This window comes from Mesoplodon densirostris, chromosome 16 (assembly GCF_025265405.1).
Source record: "Mesoplodon densirostris isolate mMesDen1 chromosome 16, mMesDen1 primary haplotype, whole genome shotgun sequence".
Lineage (NCBI taxonomy): Eukaryota > Metazoa > Chordata > Mammalia > Artiodactyla > Ziphiidae > Mesoplodon > Mesoplodon densirostris.
Window position 1 is genome coordinate 27,037,119 of NC_082676.1, and position 26,475 is coordinate 27,063,593.

General features: G+C 49.1%; 1 protein-coding gene across 2 annotated transcripts; it reads right to left on the reverse strand.

The window, feature by feature from the left end:
• Positions 1–103: 103 nt before the first annotated feature.
• Positions 104–25,508, reverse strand: HCK (HCK proto-oncogene, Src family tyrosine kinase). 2 transcript variants are annotated; one of them, XM_060120080.1, is made up of 12 exons: positions 25,387–25,508; positions 22,381–22,423; positions 21,918–22,020; positions 20,996–21,094; positions 17,731–17,834; positions 14,964–15,113; positions 14,342–14,494; positions 12,283–12,462; positions 11,355–11,431; positions 6,529–6,682; positions 4,268–4,399; positions 104–390 (listed from the first exon to the last, which is right to left on the reverse strand). In XM_060120080.1, exons 1-12 carry the CDS (start codon positions 25,501–25,503, stop codon positions 188–190), a joined length of 1,515 nt encoding a protein of 504 aa, XP_059976063.1. In that variant the 5' UTR covers positions 25,504–25,508; the 3' UTR covers positions 104–187. The 2 variants fall into 2 exon arrangements, with proteins under 2 accessions (XP_059976063.1, XP_059976064.1); XM_060120081.1 differs by having other exon boundaries at positions 21,918–22,017; positions 25,387–25,504.
• Positions 25,509–26,475: the final 967 nt, after the last annotated feature.

A 26,475-nucleotide genomic window follows, 5' to 3' on the forward strand; every position in this document is an offset into this window, starting at 1 on the left:
GATTGTGGGTTGCTAGAGTCAAAAAGAGATTGTCCGGTCCAACCCACCCACTTGACAGACGAGGAATTGTGGCTAGAGAGAGGGTGGGTGTCTGGGAGTGGGAAAGGTGAGCGGGTGCTGGGCAGATGGCACTGGAGCCACTGCGCAGGCATGGCCTCAGTGCCTGGCCCCGCCTGGCCACCCCTCGTCATGGCTGCTGTTGGTACTGGCTCTCGGTGGCCGTGTAGAAGTCATCCAGGACACTCTGGATGTATTCGAAGGTGGGCCGTTCCTCGGGGTGGTTCTTCCAGCAACGAGTCATGATGTTGTAGAGCTCCTCGGGGCAGTGCTCTGGTCGAGGCATCCGGTACCCCCGCTCCAGTGCCCGGATCACCTCGGGGTTTGACATCCCTGAGAAGGAGCCATGGAATTGAAAAGGGAGGGATTGGGGTTGGGGTGGCAGACACCATTGCCTCCCTAACAACCATCACTCCCCACCTCCCCATGGGAGCTGAGCTCCTCCCACTGTGAAAGCCAGGTATCCCTCCCCCAGCCACCCCTGCAGCGAGGGCAGGGGCCTGGTGCCCGGTTTGGGCCAATGGAGCTGATGGGGAGACTCCCAGGAAACTTTCAGGCAAGGTTTTTCTCCCTTATGAGAAAAGAGGCTTTGGAGGACACACCCTTCCTCCTTCCTTTGGACACTGACACAATATGATCTTTGGAGCTGCAGCAGCCATCTGACCACATGGGGAAGACAGTCACAGAGGAACCAACCCAGAGTCCTGAGAGCCTTTGAGCAGCTGAACTGACCAGTCACCAGTGCCAGACTCCTTGCTCTGGGGAATAATAACTTACCTATTGTTTCTGCCACTCTTAGTCTGATAATTTGTTACTTGCAGCCTAATGCATCCTAAAGGATACAGCATTCCATCGCCCATTGCCTGGTTTTTATTGGTGTACCCTCAAGATAAAACAGGTAGCTAGACTCTGTCACCCTATGAGTGGGAACGTTTCTTTTTTTCTTTTTTTTTTTTAGAAGATGTTGGGGGTAGGAGTTTATTACTTTATTTATTTATTTTTGCCATGTTGGGTCTTTGTTTCTGTGAGAGGACTTTCTCTAGTCGTGGCAAGCGGGGGCCACTCTTCATTGTGGTGAGCAGGCCTCTCACTATCGCGGCCTCTCTTGTTGTGGAGCACGGGCTCCAGACGCGCAGGCTCAGTAGTTGTGGCTCACGGGCCTAGTTGCTCCGCGACATGTGGGATCCTCCCAGACCAGGGCTCAAACCCGTGTCCCCTGCATTAGCAGGCAGATTCTCAACCACTGCGCCACCAGGGAAGCCCCGGGAACATTTCTTTGTGCAATTAAAGTTTATGTTAGTTATCCTCAAGAACAGCCCTTTAAACATCTATGATCCCCAAGTTTATATTACAGTCTTGAACACCAAACATATTCATAGATCCAAGTGCTTCCTTGAACATCTTTACTTGGATGTCTACAAGTCACCTCATATTTAACAGGGCTGAAATAGAATTCTTGAATTTCTATTCCCAGACCATCATGCACCCAGTTGCTCAATCAAAACAAGGAGACTCATCCTTGATTCTTCTCTCTCCCTCACCTTCCACAGCAGTAAGTCACATCCTTTCTTCTTATAAAACACAGCACCAACTCATCAACTTATATCTGTTACGACCGTCACCACTGCCTGGGCCATTGTTGCAGCTCCCACCATCTCCCCAGCCCCGATGCACTCTCCACACTAAACCAAAGCATCACTTAAATGTGGAAAACAGATGATGCCACTTCCCTGCCTAGAATCCTCCAATAGCTTCTGTACACTTAGACTAACACCTATAGGCTTCACCATGACAATGGATCCTGCCTGACTGGGCCCCTGCCAACCCCCTCATGTACCATCTGCTCTCATTCCTGTCTCCAGCTACCTGGCTTCCTTGCTATTCTTCAGGCACACAGCAGGCCCTAAGAGCTGGCAGTACCTTCTACCTGGAATCCTTTCCCCAGGTCTTCACTCAGCTGGCTTTCCGCTCAAATATGACCTGCTCTGACAGTGCTCCCTGTCCACAGGAGGCCCATGTCACTCCCTCTCCCAAGCCCCTGCTTCATTTTCTTCTCTGCAGTGATCTCCACTGAGAGTGTGTGTCTGTTTAGTGTGTGTTCCTCGAGGCTAGAACGTGAGCTCCTGCTGAGCAGGGACCTTGTCTCTTACTGTACCCTTCATGCCTAACACACAGTAGGAATCTGATAAATACTGATGAGTGAACCAAGTGTCTACACCTTTTATTTCTAATCTTCAAAACCACTCCTGCAAGGTAGTTGACATCACTACCTATAATTTTTACAGATGAAGAACTAAGGTGGAAGTCGAGTGGATTTCCCAAAGTGTAATAGTTGATGGGGACAGGATTAAAACTCAGGACTATTTACTTAAAAAGTCAGGGACTCTTTATATCCACCTTGCCTCCTCTCCCCAGTGTTCTGGCTACAGATACCCTAGGATACATCCCAACTGAAAAGGAACAGAGAACAACTTTATTTACTGAGTCCCAGGCAATCTACAGGTCGGGTATATCTTTGTATACCCTATGGTCTACTCAGTGTAGGGTGCTGCCCATAGGCATGGGGATAAATTCATCCATTTGACGAATAGTTACTAGACACCCACTATGATCCAAGCACAAATGTAGGCAGTGCAGATGCACCAGTGAGGAATACAGAAACGATTTCTGGCCTCACGGAGCTCAGAGTCTGATGGAGAAGATATCAAATGAGTATATAGTTATCAGTGGTGATGAATGCTGTGAATGAAACAGTATAGGGTATTGTGAATGAGAATCACAGGGACTGGCATGGACCAGTACAGGAACTGGGCCGCACAGCAGGAGATGAGCGGCGGAGGAGCGAGCGAAGCTTCATCTGGGGCCCCCCCATCGCTCCCCATTCCTCACATTACCACCTGAAACACCCTCCCACCTCCATCCGTGGGAGAACTGTCTTCCGGGAAACCAGTCCCTGGTGCCAGAAAGGTTGCTGCTTTAGACGACTGGGCTGTGGGGTACAGCATGAAATGAAGCAGGAGAAGTAGGCAGGGGCTGGATCACGAAGGACCTGCAGGCCACAATTAGGAGTTGGGATTTTGTCCTAATTATGCTGGGAGGCCATTAAAAAGTTAGAGGTGGAGAAGGGAAAAGATCTGGTTCACAGTTTTAGAAAAAAAAATCCCTCTGGTCTCAGGTGGAGGAAGCCCTGTTAGAGAGGTGGGAGACTGATTCGGAGGCCACTGCACCAGCGAGGTGAGGGAGGATGTTGGCCTGGTGTTGGTGGAGGCTGTGGAGTTAGAAGTGGGCCGACTTGGGATGTTTTGGAGTCCGATGGCCGGAACCCTGTGACTTCTTGGATGTGGTAATGGATGAGAGAAGAGGAAGGGCCAAGCAGGCTCCCAGATATCAGGCTTAAGAAACTGGATGGATAATGGAGGCTTTAACTGAGATGGGGCAGGCGAGGGGAAGTTGGGAGTGAGGGCCAAGAACTCAGTCTGACATAGAGAACAGACTGGTGCTTGCCAAGGGGGAAGGGGTTGGGGGAGGGATGGAGTGGGAGGTTGGGATTAGCAGATGGACGCTTTTATATATAGAATGGATAAACAACAAGGTCCTACTGTACAGCACAGAGAACTATATTCAGTATCCTATGATAAAACATAATGGAAAAGAATATTAAAAAAAAGAATGTGTGTAACTGAATCACTTTGCTGTACAGCAGAAATTAACACACTGTAAATCAACTATACTTCAATAAAAATATTGATAAAAATCAGGGCTTCCCTGGTGGTCCAGTGGTAAAGAATCCACCTTACAATGCAGGGGACGTGGGTTTGATACCTGGTCAGGGAACTAAGATCTCACATGCAGTGGGGCAACTAAGCCTGTGTGCCACAACTACTGAGCTCGTGTGCCTCAACTAGAGAGCCCCCGTGCCACAAACTACAGAGCCCACGTGCTCTGGAGGCCGCATGCCACAACTAGAGAGGGAAAACCCACAAGCTACAATTAGAGAGAAGCCCGCGCACCACAACGAAGGGCTTGCACTCTGCAACAAATGATCCCGTGTGCCTCAAAGAAGACCCGACACAGCCAAAAGAAAAAAAAATTGATAACAATAAATAAACAAAATAACAAACAAAAACTCAGTCCTAATGGCCGCATTGATAAGAGAAGAGAGCCAGGCTGGGCCCCGGAAGCAGCCCCAAGCTGATGTTCCCTCTCCTACCTGGGTAAGGGATCCGGCCGTAGGTGACGATCTCCATCAGCAGGATACCAAAGGACCAGACGTCTGACTTGATGGTGAAGGAGCCAAAGTTGATGGCTTCAGGAGCTGTCCACTTGATGGGGAACTTGGCCCCTGTGGTTTGGACACAGCAGAGTCAGGCTGAGTCTGGGGAGCAGTCAGGGCTGGGTCTCTGCTAGTGCAAGGGAACAGGACAGCGGTACAGCTGCCAACGTCTGCCCCCTGCAGAACTGTGACTTCCCTCAATCTGGCCTCCACGGAAGCAAGGAACATCCATCCTGAGGACAGATGGCTAAAGTGGGGAGGAGTGGGCCGAGGTGCCTGGGGTGTGTCTGGGAACTCACTCTCTGGGGCCACCTCATTGATTCAGTTGATGTCCTGGTGAACTACAACTCCTGAAGAGTGGAGTCCTAGAGGTCACAGGATCTTTGGGGACAGAAGAACTTCAAGGGACTTTGAGACCAGGTCACATCTGATGCCTCCGCCCCCTAACCCCCTGCAATGGGGAAAGGGAAGATTTCGGCTCTTGGCCTCGGAGGTTTCCCCCGTCACTGGGTGTCTCCCCTTCTAGTCCTCCCCTCCTTGCCTCTGGTCTCGGATGGGTTTAGTTAACCTTTGGTGAGTGATTTCTATCATAATTCCACTGTGGTTGGGGAATGTGGTGTAAAGGATACATGTTCTTCGGAGTTTGTTGAGAACTGCTTTATGATTTAGTACATAGTCAAGTTTGAAAATGCTCTATGTTTTTTCTTTTCTTCCCCCATCCCTTCCTTCCTTGGGATTGAGAGAGGTTTTTTTTTATTCCTGCTTATCCTCTCTTGGTTTAGAAATTATACACTCTATTCTTTTTTTTTTTTTTTTGCGGTACGCAGACCTCTCACTGTTGTGGCCTCTCCCGTTGCGGAGCACAGGCTCCGGACGCACAGGCTCAGCGGCCATGGCTCATGGGCCCAGCCGCTCTGCGGCATGTGGGATCTTCCCAGACTGGGGCACGAACCTGTGTCCCCTGCATCGGCAGGCGGACTCTCAACCACTGCGCCACCAGGGAAGCCCTACACTCTATTCTTATAGTGGTTGCCCTAAGTTTAGATTTTTTTTATTGTGTCATAATAAACATGAAATAAAATGTACAAATCTTTCATACACAACTCGATGCATTTTATATATGTATATCCCTTTGTAATCACCACTCAGATCAAGATATAGAACACTTTCTCAGAAGTGTTCCCTCTGGCACCCTCTCTGTCAATACCACCCCCAATCCAGGTAGCTATTATTCTGATCTCTAGCATCATAAATGAGTTTTGCCTGTTTTTTTTGTTTGAGATACATTCACAGACCATATAATTCACCCACCTAAAGTATACAGTACAATGGTTCTTAGTATATTCACAAAGTTGTGTTTTAAAATATTTTCATCATACTCCCCAAAACCATAGCAGTCACTACCCATTTCTTGCCAGGTCCCCACTCCAGCCCTAGGCTGGAGTTAATCTACTTTCTATCTGTAGATTTGCTTGTTCTGGGCATTTCATATAAATGGAATCATATAATATATGGTCTTCGTGTCTGGCTTCTTTCACTTAACACGATGTTTTCAAAGTTTATCCATGTTTAGGGTATATTAGTACTTCATTCCTTTTTTTATGGCCAAATGATATTCCATTGTATGTCTATATCCCATTCTGTGTATCAGTTGATGGACAGTTGGGTTGCTTCCACTTTGGGCTTTTAAGAATAATGCTGCTGTCAACCTTCACATATGTGTTTGCCTGTTTCTGAATTTTACATAAATGGAACTATCCAGCATCTACTTTTTTGTCTGATTTCTTTTATTTCGATATTATGCCATGAGAGTCATCTATTTTTTGCATATGTCACTGGTTCATAAGTTCTCATCGTTACATAATATTATATTCTGTGGATATACCCCAATTTAAATATCATTCTACTATTTGTGGACATTTAGATTCTTCCCAGTTTTTGTCGACTACACATAACATTGCTCTTAGCCTTAATTTCAACATGATTTGACTAACCCAATCTACAACTGATCACAGTCACTGGGGGAGACTCTGAAGACCAAGACACTATGTCCAGACAGAGTCTGTCCAGCTTAATAACTCACAGCTGATACTGGGACAGACCTTTGCATTTTTACCAATCACTTTCACGGGTCTTAACCCTCAGCAGTCACGACCCACCCAAGTGGGCTCCACGGGGCCCTCGGCAGCATCCCCTACCTTCCCGAGCTGTGTACTCGTTGTCCTCTATGATCCGCGCCAGGCCGAAGTCAGCAATCTTGCACGCCAGGGACGCAGACACCAAGATGTTGGCGGCTCGGAGGTCTCGGTGGATGTAGTTCCTGTGCTCGATGAAGGCCATGCCTTCTGCAATCTCCACCCAAAACAGAGACACCCTTACCCTGAGATCTGGCCCAGCCCAAGGTGGGTCTCATCCAAAAGCAGAAGAGAAATGTCCAAGTGTGAGAAAGCTGGAAAATATGTGCGACAGCTCCCTCTTTTTTTGTGGGAGGGTGCTGGGCTCAGGTTGGCATTTCTCTGTCTCCCCAGCCAGACTGGGGGGATCCTCAGGGCCTGGGCCAGTTTGGGGCTTCTCTAGGGCTCCAAGACCTCCCAAGAACACTTTGAGGAAAAAGTGTTATTTCTCCAAGGACATACACACACACAAACCGGTATACTTCGACGGGCTTTCATCCCCAACCCCACTTCTGGGAACAACCTAGGCTCACATAACATTCTGCTGTATCTCTTATGCCTCCTTCACCCCTAAGCCTGGGTAGGGAAAATTCCTTTATTCATTCAACAAATATCTACTGAGTGTCTCATGGGTGCCAGACATATTGCTTGAACAGGTGGGGAGCCAGGCAAAGTCCCTGCAGGTGGTAATAAGTACCATAAAGAAATGATAAAGCAGGTAATAGGACACGAAGTGTAGAGGGCTGTTTTGGGTTGGATGGTCAGGGAAGGCTGCTTTGATGAGGTGAACTTTTAGGAAAGATCTGAGTGATGATAAAAGCGTGTCAAATAAGAGCATCATCATGCACAAAGGTCCGGAAGTAGGAGTGAGCTTGGGTATTCATAGAACAGGTGGCTGAGCAGAAGTTGCCAGAGGGAAAGTTGGGGGAGTTGAGGTTCTTACGGAGGCTGCTGATTGGGAAGAACCTTGTAGGTTAGGAGAGGCAGTTGGGTTGTATTCTAAGCATAAAGGGAAGAGAGAAGTCTTAGAGCAGGAGAGTGACATGGTCTCATATATATTTTAATGTCATCATGGCTGCTGAGTGCATAATGGACTGTGTGGAGGATTCTTTTTTTGTCTCTTATTGAATTTTATTTTATTTATTTTTTTATACAGCAGGTTCTTATTAGTTATCCATTTTATACATATTAAGGTATATATGTCAATCCCAACCTCGTGTGGAGGATTCTTATTCACAATGGGACCTTGGAAGCCTGACAGAAAGATGTGGGATTTTTCCTTAGAGACGTTTTCCACTTACAAGGGTTTGTGCATTAACCCTCAGAAACAGGCTTATGACTAACCCTCAGAAACTCAGAACATAGCATTTATAGTCCATAAACTGGCCTTCAATGTCCTTGAGGCAGGCGTTATCACCATTTCTGTTGTACAGGGGAGGGACACATTTTCTAGATCACACCACCAGGGAGATTCTGACTCAAACCTTTCTGTGGATGTCCACTCCCCATACCCCAAGCTGCCTCTAGTTACCCGGAACTCCAGTGCTCTGGAGAACTGCAGCTGGGTGCAATCTGGTGAGATTATCTGGGGAGGTGGGACTTCTGACCAGACCCAACCGAGACACAAGCCTGTTCAAAGTCTGAGGCAAGTGGATGGTGCACTTGTGGAAAGTGGCCAGCAGGGAGCACCTGTGGCCATTGGAACTGAGGTCTGAGGCTCCAGGCTTTCCAACAAAGACGTGAGACTTTCTGATTTTGTTTGTGGTAAGGCAGAGTCCTGACCTGGGGGTGTGGAAAATTTATAAGGAGTTCCTCGACCAAACGGTTAACAAGAGCTGTAACATTAACGGCGGACGTTGTAGCTTATTCATTAATTATAAGATAATATTTAACAAACTCAAATAGCATTTACTCTCTGCTTTGGGGGAGGTACTATTGATATCAGCACTATTTCACAGGTGAGGAAACTGAATCCCAGAGAAATAATTAACTGGCCCAAGTGGAGACCAGCACTGGAAATCTGACAGCCCTGCTCAGGGTCTGTGTCCATTACTCTACCTGAATGTTTGGCACAGAGCAGGCACTAATGCTGGTTGTTACCATTTTTCAGTACCCAGGGACAGACTGTCATGTTATGGATTTGCACATGAGCACATGAGCTCAGTGGGGCAGGTGGGACTAACCCCACTCAGGAGACAGCAGATGAGAATGCTTAGGTGACTCCGGGGTTGGACCAGCTCAATTTGAGCCCCACATCTCTGTGATCTCCAAGCAAACTACTTTAACCCTCTGTGCCTCACTTTTCTTCTCTGTAAAATGGGGACAATAGAACCTTCTTCCAAGGGGTCATGTGAGGATTAATACTCTAAGTCTACATCAGGGCTTAGAACAGAGTCTGGCATATAATTATTCACTTCAACAGTGGCTATAATGGTCCCTGTTGAGGAAAGTGGCCCTCAGAAAGGTTAAGCAATTTGCTCAAAGCTACACAGGCAGAGCTGGGGTCAATAGCAAAACTCTACGTGATTCCTAAGCCCATGTGTATATAGTGGTTCTTCTCAAGGGTTTGTCAACTGAACAAATAGTGGATAGGTTGACTGGGTTCAGGGTTGGTCTACGAATTGGGGGTTGATGAGGTGGTGAGATTTCATGCCCACCAAGTGGGCTGCCATGATGTCAGGCATTATTACTGGGTTTGCTTCTCAGAGTATCAGGAAATCACAGAACCAGCTGGAAGGGCCTGTAGGGATATCCCAGCTCAGGGCTCTTCAAACTGAATTCAGTTGATACCTCAAGGTCATCTTGGGGTTGGAGGGACAAAATAAAGGCCACCTGCTTCAATCAGAGCAGCTCTGTTTTGATCTATTTTAAAGTATTCAGCTGCTCTATAAGATTCATTAGACCAACCGAGTTATGGCTTAAAAAAAAAAAAAAGAAAAAGCTTTCAAACTTGAAAACCACAGAGATGGTCCAATTCCCTCATTTGACAAATAGAGAGACCAAGACCCAGAGTGGATCCGAGGCTCCACAGCCAGTTGGTGACAGGGCTGGCAGCCTCCACTGACTGCGCCCACCTGCCTCTCTAGACTGGAAGTGAAGATCAGGCCACCAGGTTGACTCCTTCCTGTCCCTGGGCTCTGAGTGTACCTCTGCTCCTTGCACAAGGGCCTGGAACCTCTTTCCCTCCTGTGGTTTCTGTTTTCCTGTCTGTGCCATGAGGAGAGTGGTTCTTGCCCCAGTCCGTGAACCTCCACCCAGCAAGGTTTCTGCCAGTTTGATGGTTATAATTTAGCAACAGGCCAGACTATTGTTTCCCCAGGGCAGCGCCCACTGAAGGGAAAATGCCAGGTCTTGATTTCCATAGGCCTCTGGCATTCCAGGCTCTGAAAGGTAAAGTCTTTTATTATACCTCTGCCCACCCCCCAGGATTTGCATACTCAAATGAACTCTGCCTCAGGCATCTCCAGAAGGCCCAGCCCTAGGCCCAGGTGCCCGTTTCCCCTAACACCTTCCAGGCTGCAAGCCACACCCCCTTCATTTTTGCCAGGCCCAGGCTCCAACTGACCAGGCTGAGCTCTTGTTTTGCCCTTTGGGCTTTGGCACAGGCTGCTTCTTCTGCCTAGAATACCTTTCCCTCTCCTCTTCATCTGCCTAACTTCTACTCATCCTTCAGGGCTCAGCCTAGAGACCGCTTCCTCTGAGAAGCCTTCTCAGATTGCTCCTGGACTGGGCTAAGTGCTCCAGCCGTGTACTCCCATAGCAGACTTTTCCTCCCCTGTTTTCCCACAGATAGGAGAGAATGAGAGGCTAGAAGTAAAAAGCACTCAGGCTGGGGGTGAGAAGAGCTGTAGAAAGTGAAGGGAAGATGAGAAAGAAAATGGGGTTTTAAGAAGTGTTTCTGTGATTTATGGACGTTATTAATTTTGCTGGATACTGCGTTCTTTTGGCACTGAGCCAGGACCACTTGGGTCCTGGCTCTCTAAGAGATTCAGTTGTTTAGTAAGTGTAAACCCTGGGAGGGCAGCAATACTTTCCATTTTGTTCACTGCTGTATCCCCTAAAAGTAACATAGTAATTTAGGCAAGCTACTCCACCTCACCGGGCCTTAGTTTCCTCATCTGTACTTCACTTCTTCTCTATGCCTCAATCTCCTGTTCTGTAAAATGGAGTGACAATTACCTATCTGTGGCTGGACTATTACATCAGTGGCTTCCAGTGAACCATGCCTCCTGGGACTCATGGTGCAGTCCCTCCCACACTGACCGAGGGCTGGGCATGTGACTTGCTTTGGCCAAGGGGACATTAGTAAGCATGATGCAAGCGGAGCTTGCTCACTTATGGCTTGGTCCCTTAGAAGATTCCCTCTTGGAACCTCACCGCCAGGATGTAAAGGAGCCCTGGTTGGCCTATTGAGTGACGTGGGGCCACTGGAGAGAGACTTGGAGGATGAGCCACCATCTCGGACATTCTAGCCCCAGGCAAGCTCTCAGCAGAATGCATCCACAAGAGGAACCTCAGTTTCACCACGTGGAGCAGAAAAACCACCCAGCCAACCCCCGTCAACCACACAGAATCATGGGAAATAATACGTTGTTGTTTCAAGCTACTAAGCTTTGGAGTGGTTGATTACAAAGGAATAGATAACAAAAATCTCACCCTAGAAGGTTGATGTGAGGACTACATGAGTTAGTACATAGAAGGCACATATAAAAAGCATACTTTAATCCTGAGCACTCAATAAATGTTAGCTATTATTACTGTTATTACTATAGTATGTGATCAATAAACATTTGTTGAAGAGATAATTGACTTCCTGTCCCCCTCCCCCGACTTCCCCATTAGACTCTCACCTGGGCTGAGAAGTCGATGAGTTTTGGCAATGGCTGCTTGCTGCCTTCTTCACTTTTCAGGAAGTCCAGCAGGCTGCCTGTGTCGGGGAGGGTGAAGCAACATTTACTGCTCTCAGGACCTTAGTGTGTGGTTAAGATCGTTCATAGTAATGAATTTAAATAAAAGTATTTACCGCTCCTAGTGTTTGAGAAACAGAATTTGGGCGTTTGGAAAACGACTTTGTGATTGCCAGACTGGTTCCTTGACTGAGACAGCTTTCTGAGCCTGGATGATTGGGGGCATGGTTTTATAAGGCTGGCATAATTGTGTGTTTAGAAAAATGATAAAAGCTTTGAGATTTTGAATCACTCTAAATGGAGGTCATGTGAGATGTTTCTGTATATAGAGAAATGGGCAGGGATTGAAAATGATTGGGAAATGGTGGTCTAAAAAAAAAATCCCGGAGACGTCCTGGATTGTGTGTGGGTAGGGTGGGGGCAGCCTGGAACGGAGCCTTTGTTAACTCTTAAGGTCGACAAAGGTCTTAATGCTTTGACTCTCTTTTCTGGAGCATTGGTCCAGCTAGGGAAGGTGGCTGATGGTGGGGGGTGGGGGGTGGTTTAGGGAGTCACCCCAGGCTCTAGGGCTCACAGTGAACCCCTAGAAGCCTCTTCTCCTATCACCCAGAGGGATTCTGGCCCCACCCGCTCTCCCAGGGGCCCATGTACTCCCCTTCTCATGTTAGGGCATCCCCCTATCATGATTTCACCCCCTCAAACAGGAGGGTGGGGTGGGTGGATATGAAGATGATCAGTGAGCTCGTGTCAGAAGAGCTCCTGGCCAGACTGGGGAAATCTTGAAGGCAAGAACCTTGACAGAGTCACCTTTGACTCTGCAATTGACCAGGAGGAGCCACAGCCTGCACCCCCAGCTCCCAGCATGTGGCACCTTTGGCCATGAACTCTGTGATGATGTAGATGGGCTCCTCCGTGACCACGGCATACAGCTTCACCAGCTTGTCGTGTTGCAGAGTTTTCATCAGGTTGGCTTCTGCCAGGAATGCCTCCACAGACGTGCTCCCGGGCTTCATCGTCTTCACGGCCACCTTGGTGTGCTTGTTGTAGGTGGCTGGAGTGGAACAGGGAGCAGGAAAGGTGGTCAGGACCCACTGCTCTTTCCCCACAGTTCTGGAACACCTGGGTGCAGACCTGCCTCCTCCAGGACGCCTTCCCTGCCCATCTCAGCCCTTAGAGAGAGAAGGGGAGACCTGGGCTTTGGCCTCAGACAGATGTGGGTTGGAGGGCCAGTTTACCACTTCCTAGCTGTGTGCCCTTGGGCAAGTCACTTAACCTCTCTGAACTGTGGTTTCCTCACCTGCAAAGGCTCTTTCAGGGATTAAAGAATAACCTTAAAACATCACTCAGATTATGTCACTCACTCACACACCTACCTTTGTTTTGTCAGACGTTCATACACATACTATCTTTGCTTAAAATGGTTTATTTAGTCTTAACACTGCTCTCCAAATAAATGCCAGTTTCATCATGGTCCATAAGGCCCTGCATGATCTGGCCTTGCCCACCTTGCCTCGTCATCCACCAACACCCCCCTTACCTTTTGTGCACCAGTCAGCCTGCGTATCATTCAGTCCCCCAAGCAGCCAACTCGCCTTCCCACCACAGGGACTTTGCACATGCCGTTCCCTCACCTCACCCTACTCCTTCCCTGCTTCATCTTGTTGATCTTGTAAATCTCGTTGTTGCTTGTGTTTCCATATTTGCCTTGGCTGCCAGGAAGCTCTAATCCAGAGTTGTGGTCTTCCTGTAGTAAGAGTCTAAGGCCTCAAATAATATATTTTGTTTTCCAACCTCATCAGCCCAATCTGCCTTACCATCCTCTCCATACTTTCTCTGCCACATTCTCTTATTCAGTGCCTGGCACATAGTAGGCTCTCAATAAATATAGTTAAAATACATGGATTTTAAACTTATTTTTTTCTGGCTGAATTGTTTGCATATCTGTAAGTTGTCTTCACTCCCATTTGGAACGTGGTGGAGTATAAACACAATGGGGGGCGCCAGGCACTGGGCCAGGCATCGTGTCTAACCCACAGTTCTGCAAAGCAGGCTTTGCTATTCTTAGGTTATTAGAGGCAGGACAGCAGGGGTGGAATATGACTTTTTGGTGCCCCACAATGCCCTAGCATGGCACTGGGCACACGGCAGGTGCTCAGAACAGCTTGTTCATCAGCCGCCAACACTGAACTCACCTGGAAATCTCCAGTTATACCTTCCCATTCTTTCTTTTTTTTTTTTGCCACGCTTCATGGCATGTGGGATCTTAGTTCCCCAACCGGGGATCAAAACCCGTACCCCCTGCATTGGAAGCACAGAGTCTTAACCACTGGACCACCAGGGAAGTCCTATATTCTTTCCCATTCTTTTTTTTTTTTTTTTTTTTTGCGGTACGTGGGCCTCTCACTGTTGTGGCCTCTCCTGTTGCGGAGCACAGGCTCCGGACGCGCAGGCTCAGCGGCCATGGCTCACGGGCCCAGCCGCTCCGCGACATGTGGGATCTTCCCGGACCAGGGCACGAACCCGTGTCCCCTGCATCAGCAGGCGGACTCTCAACCACTGCGCCACCAGGGAAGCCCTTCTTTCCCGTTCTTAATTTTCATCATCCTAAGAGATGCTCTGGTTATCTCAACACCCAACTGGTAGACTGTCCCAGCTACATATGAGGGAGCAGATTCCTCATCTAGGACTCCTGCTTCCCAGGAGAAATTGTTTGACCCCAACAGGCCTGGCCTCAAAGGCAAATCAGTGTTTGCATGGCAGGACAATTTGGTTTGCTATCAGAGAGGAACTGAAGAATTGCTCCTTTATGGTTATTATTCAAATCTCCCCTCTGCCCTGGGTGGCATTCCCACTTTGCCTCAGGCTGTTCCTGAAAGCAAGGACCTCCCTCTCCCCTCCTTCCCCTCCCCACTCTGGCCCTGGGTCCTTACCCATCCAGACTTCCCCAAACTGCCCAGCTCCAAGTTTCTTCTCCAGCCTGAGGGACTCCCGGGGGATCTCCCAGGCATCTTTCTCCCAAGGCTTCTGGGGTTTGGAGGACATGCAGGGCACTGTCAGCTTCTGGCAGAGTCCGTCGCTCCCCTCTGGAACAGAGCCCCTGATCAGCTGAGGGCAGCCAGCTCCAGGCCAGCCACAGGCTTCCCCTCGGGGGCTGCCCCACCTGGTCCACTGTATCTGGCCCATGTTCCAAAGGGTCTCCCCTATCAGGGACATCCCCAAGAGAACAGAGCATGATGAGATGTCACCTCTGCCCTCCTGCTCAAAAGGCCTTCAGGAGAATCCAAAGCAATTATTTGTCTGGGGAGGAAACATCAGCAGGCCTCAGAGGCTGCAGTGCACACTTGACTAGGATTCCTGGGAGACAGGCCCACCCACTTGGGACCCCAGTTGAAAGGCAGCCCCAGTAGGACTTACTCTTTTTTGTTTGTTTGTTTGACTGTGTCCCACTGCATGTGGGATTTTAGTTTCCTGATCAGGGATCGAACCTGCACCCCCTGCATTAAAAGCGCAGAGTCTTAACCACTGGATCGCCAGGGAACTCCCAGTACTCACTCTTGTAGTGGGCCACCAGCTCCTGCAGGCTGCTGAAGGTGCTCCGGGGGGAGATGTAGAAGCCCCCGTTGTCCAGGGTCCGGATCTTATAATGTTTCACTGTGTCCCCGTGCTGGGGGTCGTAGTCTCGCACGGACAAAGAGTAGCTCCCTGCATGGGCCAGAGAGAAACCCCTCAGGAGTGGACTCTCAGAGGCCTGCCACCTTGTGTCAGCAACCTGACACTCTGTAAGGCCACTACTGGCACCGTCCTGGCACCTGCTCAGTGGAGTACAGGGTAGGAGTGGGCTGTGGAGTCAGGCTTCCTGGGTGCTTGTCAGGCTGCTCCATGTCCAGCTGTGAGACCTTGGACAAGTGACCACGTCACTTCTCTGTGCCTCAGTTTCCTCATCTGTAAAATGGGATTGGTCATACCTCCTCACCCCATCACATTGCCTGATGGTTAAAAGAAGTAATGCTTGTACTCAGGATGTAAACACTCATTAAATGTTAGCTGTCATCATCTTCATTATTATCTCTTTTTCTTCCTATCATCTATCTATCTATCTATCTATCAATCAAAAAAGCCAAGATATCACACCAGTTTGGTAGAAACGCTATTTAGAAACAAACAAGCAAAAAGATAAAACAAACACAAAAATATCAATTATACACAGTTCAATTATTACAGTATAAACATTGAAATGTAAATGTAAACATTAAATGCTGTGGCAGCCTGAGTAACAGCCCCCAAGATGTCCGTGTTCTAATCCCTGACACCTGTGCATATATTACCTTACATGGTAAAAGGGGTTTTGCAGATGTGATTCAGTTAAGGATCTGGAGATAGGGAAATCATCCTGGATTATCCAGGTAGGCCCAGTGTAATCACAAGGGTCCTTATAAGAGGAAGTAAGAAGATCAAAGTAGGATATATGAAGATGGAAAGTTGAGGTTGGAAAGATGTGAGAAAGGGGCTATGACCCGAGGAATGCTGGTGACCTCTAGAAGCTGAAAAAGGCAAAGAAACAGATTCTTTTGGGAAGCCTCCAGAAGGGACCAGTCCTGCGGACACTTTAACTTGAGCCCAGTGAGACTGATTTCAGACTTTTGACCCCCAGAACTGTAACATCATAAATTTATCTTGCTTTAAGCCACTAAGCTTGTGGTAATTTGTTACAACAGCAATAGGAACCTAATACACATGGCATCACATAGACCAGAAACACATATGTCTTTCAGTCCACAGCCACGGTTCTGCCATTTGTGAGCTGAGTGTCCTTGGGCAAGTTATTAGCCTCTCTGTCTCTCAGTTTTCTTTACCACAGTAGCACCATGTCATAGGATTTGGGGGAGGTTTAAACTGTGGCATGAATAACAGTTGATCATACATGCTAGCCACTAAGAACCTTGTCTGAATAAAAAGTGAATGAAAGAAAAAATGAATGAATAGGAATAATATTCATTATAATGAATTATAGTTATATGTATTATGATAAATTATATTATTTATTATAGTGAATGAATAACCCCACAAGGTAGAGGTTTTATATCACCACAATTTTATAGATGAGGAGACTGAGGTCCAGGGAGGTGAAGTAACTCACCCACAGTCACACAGCTTGTAAGTAGCAGAGCTGGGAGTCAAACCCAGGCAGCAGGCTCTGGGACCCCACTCTTAGCCACTCTGCCCAGTCAAGGTGAGGCTGGTTTGGCTGATGCTGGGTGGGGAGAAGCAGAATCCAAGAAGCATCAGGATAGGATTTGGGGCACTTGTGCTGCAAGTTTTATTAACTCGGCGAATCCGCCTATGCCCCCACCTCTGGGTGCTGTGACAGCGGCCCAAGCTCACCTTCCTGCCCCGTAGGTCTGCCCCTGTGTGCAGGATGGCCCAGCGGGAGAAGAGAAGCTGAGGGCTGTGTACGGCTTTACCTTTTTGTCCATTTCTTTTCCTCTGGGGGCTGAAAAAGGGCTTGTTGGGTGGGAGGAAATAAAGCCTAAATATTCACTGACCCAAAACACTGATTTTGAGTGGTGTTCTAGCCACAATCAGGCTTCCCCAGTTCAGATACCTAGGGAGTGAGCAGAAGGTCACACAGATGCCTTCAATTGATGGCCCCAAAACTGTTTGCCCAGGGTACTGTGAGGTCACACTTTACGCAACTTACTGATTTCTTTGAATCAAGCAGTCTTGAGTCTAAACACCGTAGTAAAGGTCCACTCTGTGTGTGAAATCCGAAATCACTCCTACTTACATTCCTACTTACATTCATTCCTTTGGGAAAACTGGCCTCAGTTGATGTCAGTTTGAGTTACGCACTGTTTGGGGGCACTGCTCTTGCCTCCTGTGCAATGACCCGGCACAAAGCCACCCACCCTCACAGCACAGAAATTTCAAGAAGCAGGCCACCAACATCAAAACTTCCAAATACCTCAAAGGAGCTATTTTAAGCAGGGTCCCAGCGAAGGCCCTCCTTTGGGAGGAGGCCACCCATTTTCGTATGGAGAGAGGGAAGAGTCAGGTCTAGGGACAAGATATATTTTGATGGATATTTAAAAGAATACAAGCAGGATGTTGTTTTTAGGGGTGGTCACTGCCTCCTACTTCCATTGGCCTAAGCCGGCAGCTCTGGGGGCTGAGAAAGCCCAAACTAGGCTTGGGCAAAGGGCAGGGGGAAGCTTGGAAGCCACAGTGGGCTGGTGAGTTGTTCAGGCCCCTGTCCCCCAGGGCATTCCCCGTGGGGTAGGGGGGGTGGGCAGGGTCACAGGGCTGGGAGGGTCTGCATCACCTTTGGTGGTCTCGCTGTCCCGCATCATGAAGGAGCCCAGCACATTGCCAGGGGCCAGGAGTTGGCGCTCTGCATCCTTCCGGCTGATGCCCTTGAAGAACCACCTGGAGGGGAGGGGGGTGCAGCGTGTGAACCCATGGTGGACAATCCTGGCCGGCTCTCAGCACTCTTGCCCGGCACCAGGATTCTGAGGGCCTGGCTTCCTGCGGGATCAATTTTACTCAGATTCTCTCGGGGAAAACAACCATTCTTTTAATATTTTAACATTAAAACAGACATTTTACCAAACTGGTGAATCCAGTTTGCTGAGGCTGAAACTTTTGCAATTTGGGGAGCTCTCTTCAAGAAAAGTAACACAGCGTTACAAATACAAAATGCTTGTGGTCATTCCAGCACCACCCAATGTGAGGGATAAGGTGATGAACAGAAAGATTGGGTGGAAAAATACAGCAGTCTTAACCAACTATGGTCAAAAATCTTACTTTTGCAAATTTCACAAGAACATTTGACCATCTTGTCAGGGTCTTGGAGGCCCATGTGAGTGAGGGCTGAGCCTTGTTACTGCCACAGTTCATCCCCCTCTGTGGATACAGAGTGAATATAAAGTTGGCCTGCATTTCTAAGCTAAAATGTGAGATTTCAAATGATTTTATACTTGGGACCGTATCCTCGGACCTTTTCTTCATACTCCCTGGATGTCTGGGATCTTGGGTGGAACAATTCAAGCAGCAGCAACCAAATCCATTCCCTGAGGAATAGTTCATGTGCTGTGATGGAAAACCCCCAGACCAGAGGTCAGCTGGCCTCGACCCTGCCACAAATCTGATGCGTGGCTTTGAGCACGTCGCTTTCCCTCTCTGGACTTCTGTTTCCTCTGCTATCAACTGGGGAGACAGACAGCTGACATTCATCAAGTTCTTGTTACCCACCCAACAACTCTGTGGAATCATTGCCTTTATTATCCCCACTTTATAGATGAGGAAACTGAGGTACAGAGAAAGCAAGTAACTTGCCTGGCGTCATATAGCTAGGAAGGGGTGGGGGCAGGATTCAAAGCCAGGCAGTCTAACTCCAGAGCCCAAGGTCTTAGTCACCATTCTACACCTCCCACTTGCCTTCTTTGCTCTCCTTTGGTAAAGTAATTCATGCCATGGTAAAATGTTCAAGCAATGTTAAAGGGTACAGAGTAAGAGCTATCTCCCTGGCAATTCCATCCCTAGGAAGTTATCCCACCGACCTTGCACAGGAAGAAGTGACATATATGCAAGGAGATTCTCTGCGGCACAAGACTGGAAGCAGCTTAAGTGACCACTGGCAGGGGATAGTGGGGCATCTACGTGACAGACACTGCAGCTGTGAAAAGGAGGATACTGTAGGTGCTGCACAGAAGAGCTGAACAAAAGGAGCAGAACAGTGTGTGTTCAATCTACCACCTGTGTAAAATGGAGGGAGATATATGTATTTTCTTAATCAAGTATAAAGCATTTGGGAGGACGTACAAGAAACTGGTTGCTTCTGGAAGGGAAGTAGCTGGGTGGGGATAGGGTGGGAGGAACACTTTTCACTCTTTATCCTAGGTCCTTCTGCACCACTTGCATTTTGAAACATTTGAAAATATTGCCTATTTCAAGGCAGATGAGGAAATAAATAAGATCTCATCCCACGCTGATCCCAGTGCCCCAACTGCCCACCCCAGAGGCAGCCTCTGTGAGCAGTTTCTCGATGCAGATACAAGAACCCAGGAGTGTAAGACTCACATAGGCATTTAGGTCAGTGGTTCTCAAGGTGGGACCCTGGACCAACAGCATCCGTCTCACCTGAGAACTTGTTAGAAATGCAAGTTATGAATCAGATAACTGGGGAGTGGGGCCCAGAAACCAGGGTTTTCACCAGCCCTCTAGGTGCTGCTGATGCATTCAAGTTCGAGAACCAGCCATTTAGGTTATCACCTAAACGATAACCCCATAGATGTCCTCTGCACCCAGCCTTTTCCGCTTAGTAATTATGTTGCCTTCAAGGAGTAATACCAGCCACACCTCTTCCAAGGCTGCTGCGAGGTGAGGGGTGGCGCAGGGACTCTGTAAGTTTTCAGAGCCCCGAGTGGGGAGGGCGCACGGACGTCCCAGCAGAAAGCCGAGAAGGAGAGAGAAGCAGCCAAGACCCCCTGCAGCACGTGGGGGGTGTGCTGGGGGAGTTCCAGGACAGAAGGTCAGCAGTGGGAGTGGGGGCTCCTTTACGGCTACAGGGGAGATTTCAAAGGGCAAAGAGGTTTCATGGGCACTAAGAAAGGGGTGACTTTAAGATGGGGAAAGCCCAAACATTTTAATGTTTAACAGACAAGTATCCCAAACCCTCAATACCATCTAGCCAGAGGGAGGAGGCAAAGGAGATAAAACCATGGGGACTGTCAGGTTTCAACTTTTTGACTGGCTGACTCTGAATTGGATCTATCGCCACCCTGTAGTGTAGCCATCTTTTTACTTGTCGATCTCACCGCCCACACTGTGAACATCTCCAGGGAGGAAGCCTGCCTGAGTCACCCAGTATCCCTGGAATAGGGCTGGGGGTACAGTAGGTGCTCAACAAGTGTCTGTGGGATGATTGGGTGGACGGATGGATGGATGAAGTCTAACTGTCTATGTTTTCAGAGTCAAGTAGGACACAAAGAGCCTGCAGTCAAGAATGATGGGTGTCGGGGAACTCCCTGAGAGTGGGGGATGTCGCATGGACTCTGCAGCCCCCTCCTGGCACAGGGCTTGGTGAGGCACAGGCACATGTGTGCTGATGAGTCACGTGAGGGGTGACCGGCCGGGTGTGGGCTGGCTTGCCTCTCAGAGGATGCTCCTCGGCACAGCGGTATACTTCATCCAACAAATATTCATTGAGCACCTACTGCATGCCAGCCTGTGCCGAGGATGCAGCAGCAGACAGAAAAGGTCCCTGCCCTCACGTACTCTCATTCTAGTGCGGGAGGCAGACAGTGAACCCGTGAACAACCAAGGAAACAAGATCATTTTTGCTAGTGAGAAGTGTCTAGAAAGGAGTAAAACGGGTTTCCATGAGAGAGAGAGAGTCTCAGAGGGGACCTGCTTGAGACCGGGAAGGCCCCTCTGAGACTGGAAAGATGAGAAGGAGCCAGCCAGGCAAAGAGCCCTAGGAAGAGTGTGCCAGGCAGGGGAGACAGTGAGTGCAAAGGCCCCGAGGCAGGAGCAAGGCTGGCTCTGTTCATGCTTCCTTCTGGAGGACAGGGAAATCGAATACTCACTCCTCTGTCTCCAGAGAGTTGACTCGGGCAACGTAGTTGCTTGGGATGTAGCCCTCTTTCCGGGTAGCCAGGGATCGTGCTCTCCACCACTCCCCAGATCTGAGGGACAGGAGGAAGCAAAGGGGTTGGAGGGCAGGAGGACCACTCCCGGTCCTCTTGGGCGCCCCAGCCTTGGCCTGGAAACCCCCAACACCAGGAAGCTTGTAGGGTGAAGGGCAGGGTCACTACTGTCTCAGCTCCCAGTCTTCACCCCGTTAAGGTAAACACCTTTACAACAATCCCCACTGTGCCTCTGAGGGTCCGCCCAGGGCTGGAATCAAGCCCTGTCCCTGCAGTCAAAGTCCTAGGTCTTTGGCCTTACTCTTATTCCCTGGACTTGTGGCCTTGGCCTTATTAGCCATATGTAAGGTGGGGGCCTATGCCCATGGCAGACTCACAGTGGCTCGTCGGGGCTGAGAGACAGAAGGAGTGGGCTCAGGAGTCTGACCAAGCATAACCACTCCCATCCTTGGGCCCCAGGACATACTAGACACTACATCCACGGATGGTGAAGATGGTAGGAGATCGGAGGTAGCAAGCTCAGAGATCCATGGATTTCTGAATGCAAAGTCACCTCAGCAGGGTCTGGTCCATAGGTAAGGCTGCAGCTTAATCATAGGAGCCCAAGGAAGGCTTCCCTGAGAAAGCACTTTCTACTGTCCATCCTTGCCTGGATGTGCCATTAGCAAGTATGCAAGCCCCTTTACTGTGGCTGTAAGCCAGGTTAACAGCAAACTCTTCTTCCTTTATTACGAGCAAGTTCTCATCAGTCATTTACACCCTAGTGTAATATAGTTTATCAGGTCCTTTACTGAAGCACAAGAGAGCATAACTGAGTATGGAAGATAGGTGTGTCTTAGAGGGGCGTGGAATGGGGACTCACTCTTCCAGGACCACCATCTGGTCCCCCTTCTGGAAACTGAGGTCTTCATGGTGAATGGCCTCGTAATCATACAAGGCAACCACAGTGATCTCCTCAGAACCTGCTGGGAAGAGAGACGTGGGATGGTGAGGCTTTATCTGAGCATACCCACGGTCCTGGGTGTTTCCCACCCCAACACCTGGCACCCAGCCCTGGACCCCTTAATGTGTCTGTCTTGTGATATAAGTAAGCATCTTGCCATGCCGGCTGCAATTCTTGAGTTTAAAGCTAACGGAGTTTTGTTCATATTATGAAACAACATTATAGAAAAACAATAGCTTGTACTAAGTACTTTGGGGGCAATTTATGGGATTTTCAAGAGTGGTTTTGACTGTTTGGGATTTTTGCCTCAAGCTCTGACTGAGAACCTAACCTAATCCACTACATAACACGACTCCACTACATGTGCTTGCCAGCTACTTACCCTCTGTGGACCCTGGTGGGTTGCCGTTGCTACTGTCAGGCCACTGTGGGGAAGAAATGGGAGAAGGGGATGAATCCAATAGTGTGTGTGTAGCCATGGAAGGTCTGTGTCAAAAAGGATATCCCAGCCCCGTGAGTCATGGGAGGAGGCCCAGAGAGGTCTGGGAAGTGCCCAAGGTAACACAGCACATTAGGGGCACAGCCAGCACAAGGATGCAAATCTCTTGGGTTGTAGGCTCTGCCTTCAGCCTTGGACGTACTGGGGGACGTACTTGTGCCTTCCCCTCGACATACAGTGAGGGGCTTGGTCCAGATCAGTGTTTTCCAAGCTATGTTTGAAGAAACCCTAGGTCTACCAACGTGGCCCATGAATAAAGGCTCCACTATGTATGTGAAACAACCTAAGTGTCTGTCCAAAGGGGAATTGGTGCCTACACTGTGGTGCTCTAAGCAGCCCTTATAAGAGGGAGGCCACTTCAGTCCTGAAACAACGAGACCTCAAAGATATATTGTTGAGTAAACAAAGCTAGTTCTTCAGAATGGTAAATATGATACATTGGTATAAAACACATACTCAAACATCCTAAACACTTTCTGTGGACACATACTGTACACATGTGAGTGTAAATTCATGGAAAAAGGTTTGCAAGGTTCCACACCAAACTGACAACAGCTGATACCTCTGAGGTAGGGTGTGGTATTTCTAGGGAGGGGGGCATTGGTCAGCAGAGACTGTAGCTTTCACTGAAATCTGTGATTTTTATTTTCAAGGAGAATGAATTTGTGTGTTACACACATAAGTAAACATTAACTTAAAGAAATAGGTTTGGGAAACACTAAGAAGTATATCCTTTTGGGGGAGATTCACAAAGCCCATTACAAAGATTTATAAAGGCTCTGAGTCCTACAGGGAAGGAGTGTTTGGCCCAGTGTTTTGCAAACTGATTCGACCTGGGAACCTTTTCTCGGTTACTAACTTACTGCTGAACCAGTACTCTGCATGAGGGGAACAATGAATGGCTGATAATAGTGTCCCTTAAATGTGAGGCTCAGAGAGAACAGCCAAAAACTGGTGGGAGAAAATCCTCCGCTTCCCACTGCTGACAAGCCAGAAGGCCTCAGAGAACCTGAGGACCTGGAGCCCTGGCCACAGAAAGGGCCCCGGGCCATGCAGGCCAGGTGAGAAGCAGACCTTGACTTAGGGTTTAAGATGTCAGCTCAGGATCTCGTGTAACCTCAGGCTGTATTAATAGATGTCAAGTGTCAGAAGGAGGGAGGTGAATATTCCACTCTTCTCCCATTTCCATGTGTTTGGGGCAGGACTAAGGGGCAGGTATGTGATCCGGGAGTAAGGGTTATGGGGTAATATGCCTCCCTTCAGTACAAGGAAGAACCTTCTAAGGGGCACCAGGAAGGAGTGCACCCCTGCCTCTGCAGGCAGTGAGCAGAGGCTGTCCTTCCTGGACAGCCTCAGGTAAGGGGATGGACGAAAGGATCCTATAGGAGAGAGAACCCAGCCTTGAGTTTAGGAAGACCCAGCTCTGCTGCTTCCCAGTGGTATGAGCCCAGGGAGCCATTTAACCTCTCTGAGCCTCAGTCAGCCTGGCTGTAAAGTAGCGTAACTCCAGCCTCAGTTTTTGGTGAGGATTAATGAACAGAAATACCTCACTCCAGTGCCCGGAACAGAGTAGGTTTTCAAAGAACGTAATGATTATTACAACTGTTATTGCTGCTCTTAGTACTGTTGTCCCTTTACTAGTACGATTATTGTAATCACTACTATTACTACTGCCATGGCTCTTCTGACTATCACAACTACCATTACTAGTGGGGCTACTTCTATGGCAACTACTGCTCCCAGGACCCCCACTATTGCCACCATGACTACTGTTCCTGTCACTAGCATTTGGCTCTGTTACTCTTGTTCCTACCCCTGGGACATTGGAACCTGCACTGCCCAAGTTTGAATCCTTACAACCAGGTGGTCTTCAGCAAGTTATTTAATCTCTCTCTGTCTCATCTGTAAAATGGGTATAATACAAATTGTGACCCACAAGAGCACTATTGTGAGGATTAAAGGTATTTTGTTTTTTTTAAATAAATTTATTTATTTAGGCTGCGTTGGGTCTTTGTTGCTGCGCGCGGGCTTTCTCTGGTTGTGGCAAGCGGGGGCTACTCTTCGTTGCGGCGGGCGGGCTTCTCTTTGCGGTGGCTTCTCTTGTTGCAGAGCACGGGCTCTAGGTGCACGGGCTTCAGTAGTTGCAGCACGTGGGCTCAGTAGTTGTGGCTCGCGGGCTCTAGAGCGCAGGCTCAGTAGTTGTGGCGCACAGGCTTAGTTGCTCCGCGGCATGTGGGATCTTCCTGGACCAGGGCTCGAACCCGTGTCCCCTGCATTGGCAGGCGGATTCTTAACCACTGCGCCACCAGGGAAGCCCAAAGGTGTTAATAACAGTAATGCACTTAAGGTACGACTTGGTTCATCGTAAGCTCTGTAGAAGTGTAAGAGAAGTAAGCAAATAACCTCTGCTAGTATTACCACTTCTCTCATCTACGCTTCCTGCTTTTGTTCCTACTGCTATTGCTGTTATATTCCCGCTAGTATTGTTGTTACTGTTATTGCTACCATTGTTATTACAGTTACTGCCGTGACGCTGATACTGTCATCATTCCTGTCATTACTTCAGCTGCTGTTGTCACTAACCTGCTCACTCATTACTCTCAGTACTGCTTATGGTACTTCCTAGGTGTGAGGCTGGCCATGCCCCCTGGGACCTGGTCACCCAGGCTGATGGGCCAAGGCCTGGGCAGTGGGACAAGGAGCAGTGACATCTCTGCCCTGGGTGCTTGGTGCAGGTGTATCCTGGGGACTCAGGGAGCTGCTGGCGACCGGTAAGCTCCATTTCACCCCAGACTCACCCTGCTCGCCCTTGGGAAAACAGGAAGAGGTGAGGGCACTTTGGGGCAGCCCCCGGGCTGCCGCCGGTCTCCCCTTTCTTCCCCCACTCACCCGCTTGCCCGAGGACGTGGGATCCGGCACATACAAAGGGCTGTGTGGGCTGGTGTTGGGCTCCGTTTTTGAGACCTTGCCTCCATCCCGGAGGAACCTGGACTTCACGCACCCCATCCTGTGGTAGAGAGAAGGGAGATGAGCCCCGCTTGCTCTGAGCCCCACACCGGGGAGCCTTTGATGCTGGGCTCTAGACCCCGTGTTCCCAGGCTGGCACCTCGTCACCTTCCCTGTCTCCCCTCCCCATCTCTGCCCCCCTCACCCCACCCTGGCCACGTGGAGCTCACTCTGCCCTTGTCATCTCTGGGCTTCCCCACACCACGTCTGGCCCGCACCCACACAGAGCTGACAAGCTGTCGTAGTCATGCTACCAAGGACCCCTGTGATGGGGAGTTTATTCAGAGAATAAATCGTGATGATCATTGAAATTCAACAGGTGGAGGCTCGGAGCAGAGTCGGGGGGGCGTGGGAGCTGCCAGCTCTGGGGTCAGAAAGCCTGAGCTGACGCTTGACCCCTCCCTCCCCGACTAGCAGCTCACTTACCACGCCCCCTGCTCCCCAGTCTCAGTTCCTCATCAGCGAAGTGGGGATAATAATACGACCTACTCGCCGGGCGTTGGGAGGACGAGAAAGCACGTGGGTGGGGAAATACTCAACAGAGAGTCAGGCTCAGAGCAAATGGTGAAGTAAAACTATACTCTCATTATATAACGTGAAGATTTTATATAAAAGGATAAAGATCAGGTCACATAATGTGGCTCAAACAATCAAGGTCACCATATTCCTCATATCTTTTTTTTTTTTTCGGTACGCGGGCCTCTCACTGTTGTGGCCTCTCCCGTTGCGGAGCACAGGCTCCGGACGCGCAGGCTCAGCATCCATGGCTCACGGGCCTAGCCGCTCCGCAGCATGTGGGATCTTCCCGGACCGGGGCACGAACCCGTGTGCCCTGCATCGGCAGGCGGACTCTCAACCACTGCGCCACCAGGGAAGGGAAGCCCTCCTCATATCATTTTATAATTGACTTCTAAGAACTTCCTTCCTTCTTCCCTCCTTCCCCCCCACCCCTTTTTCTTTTTTTCTTCCTTC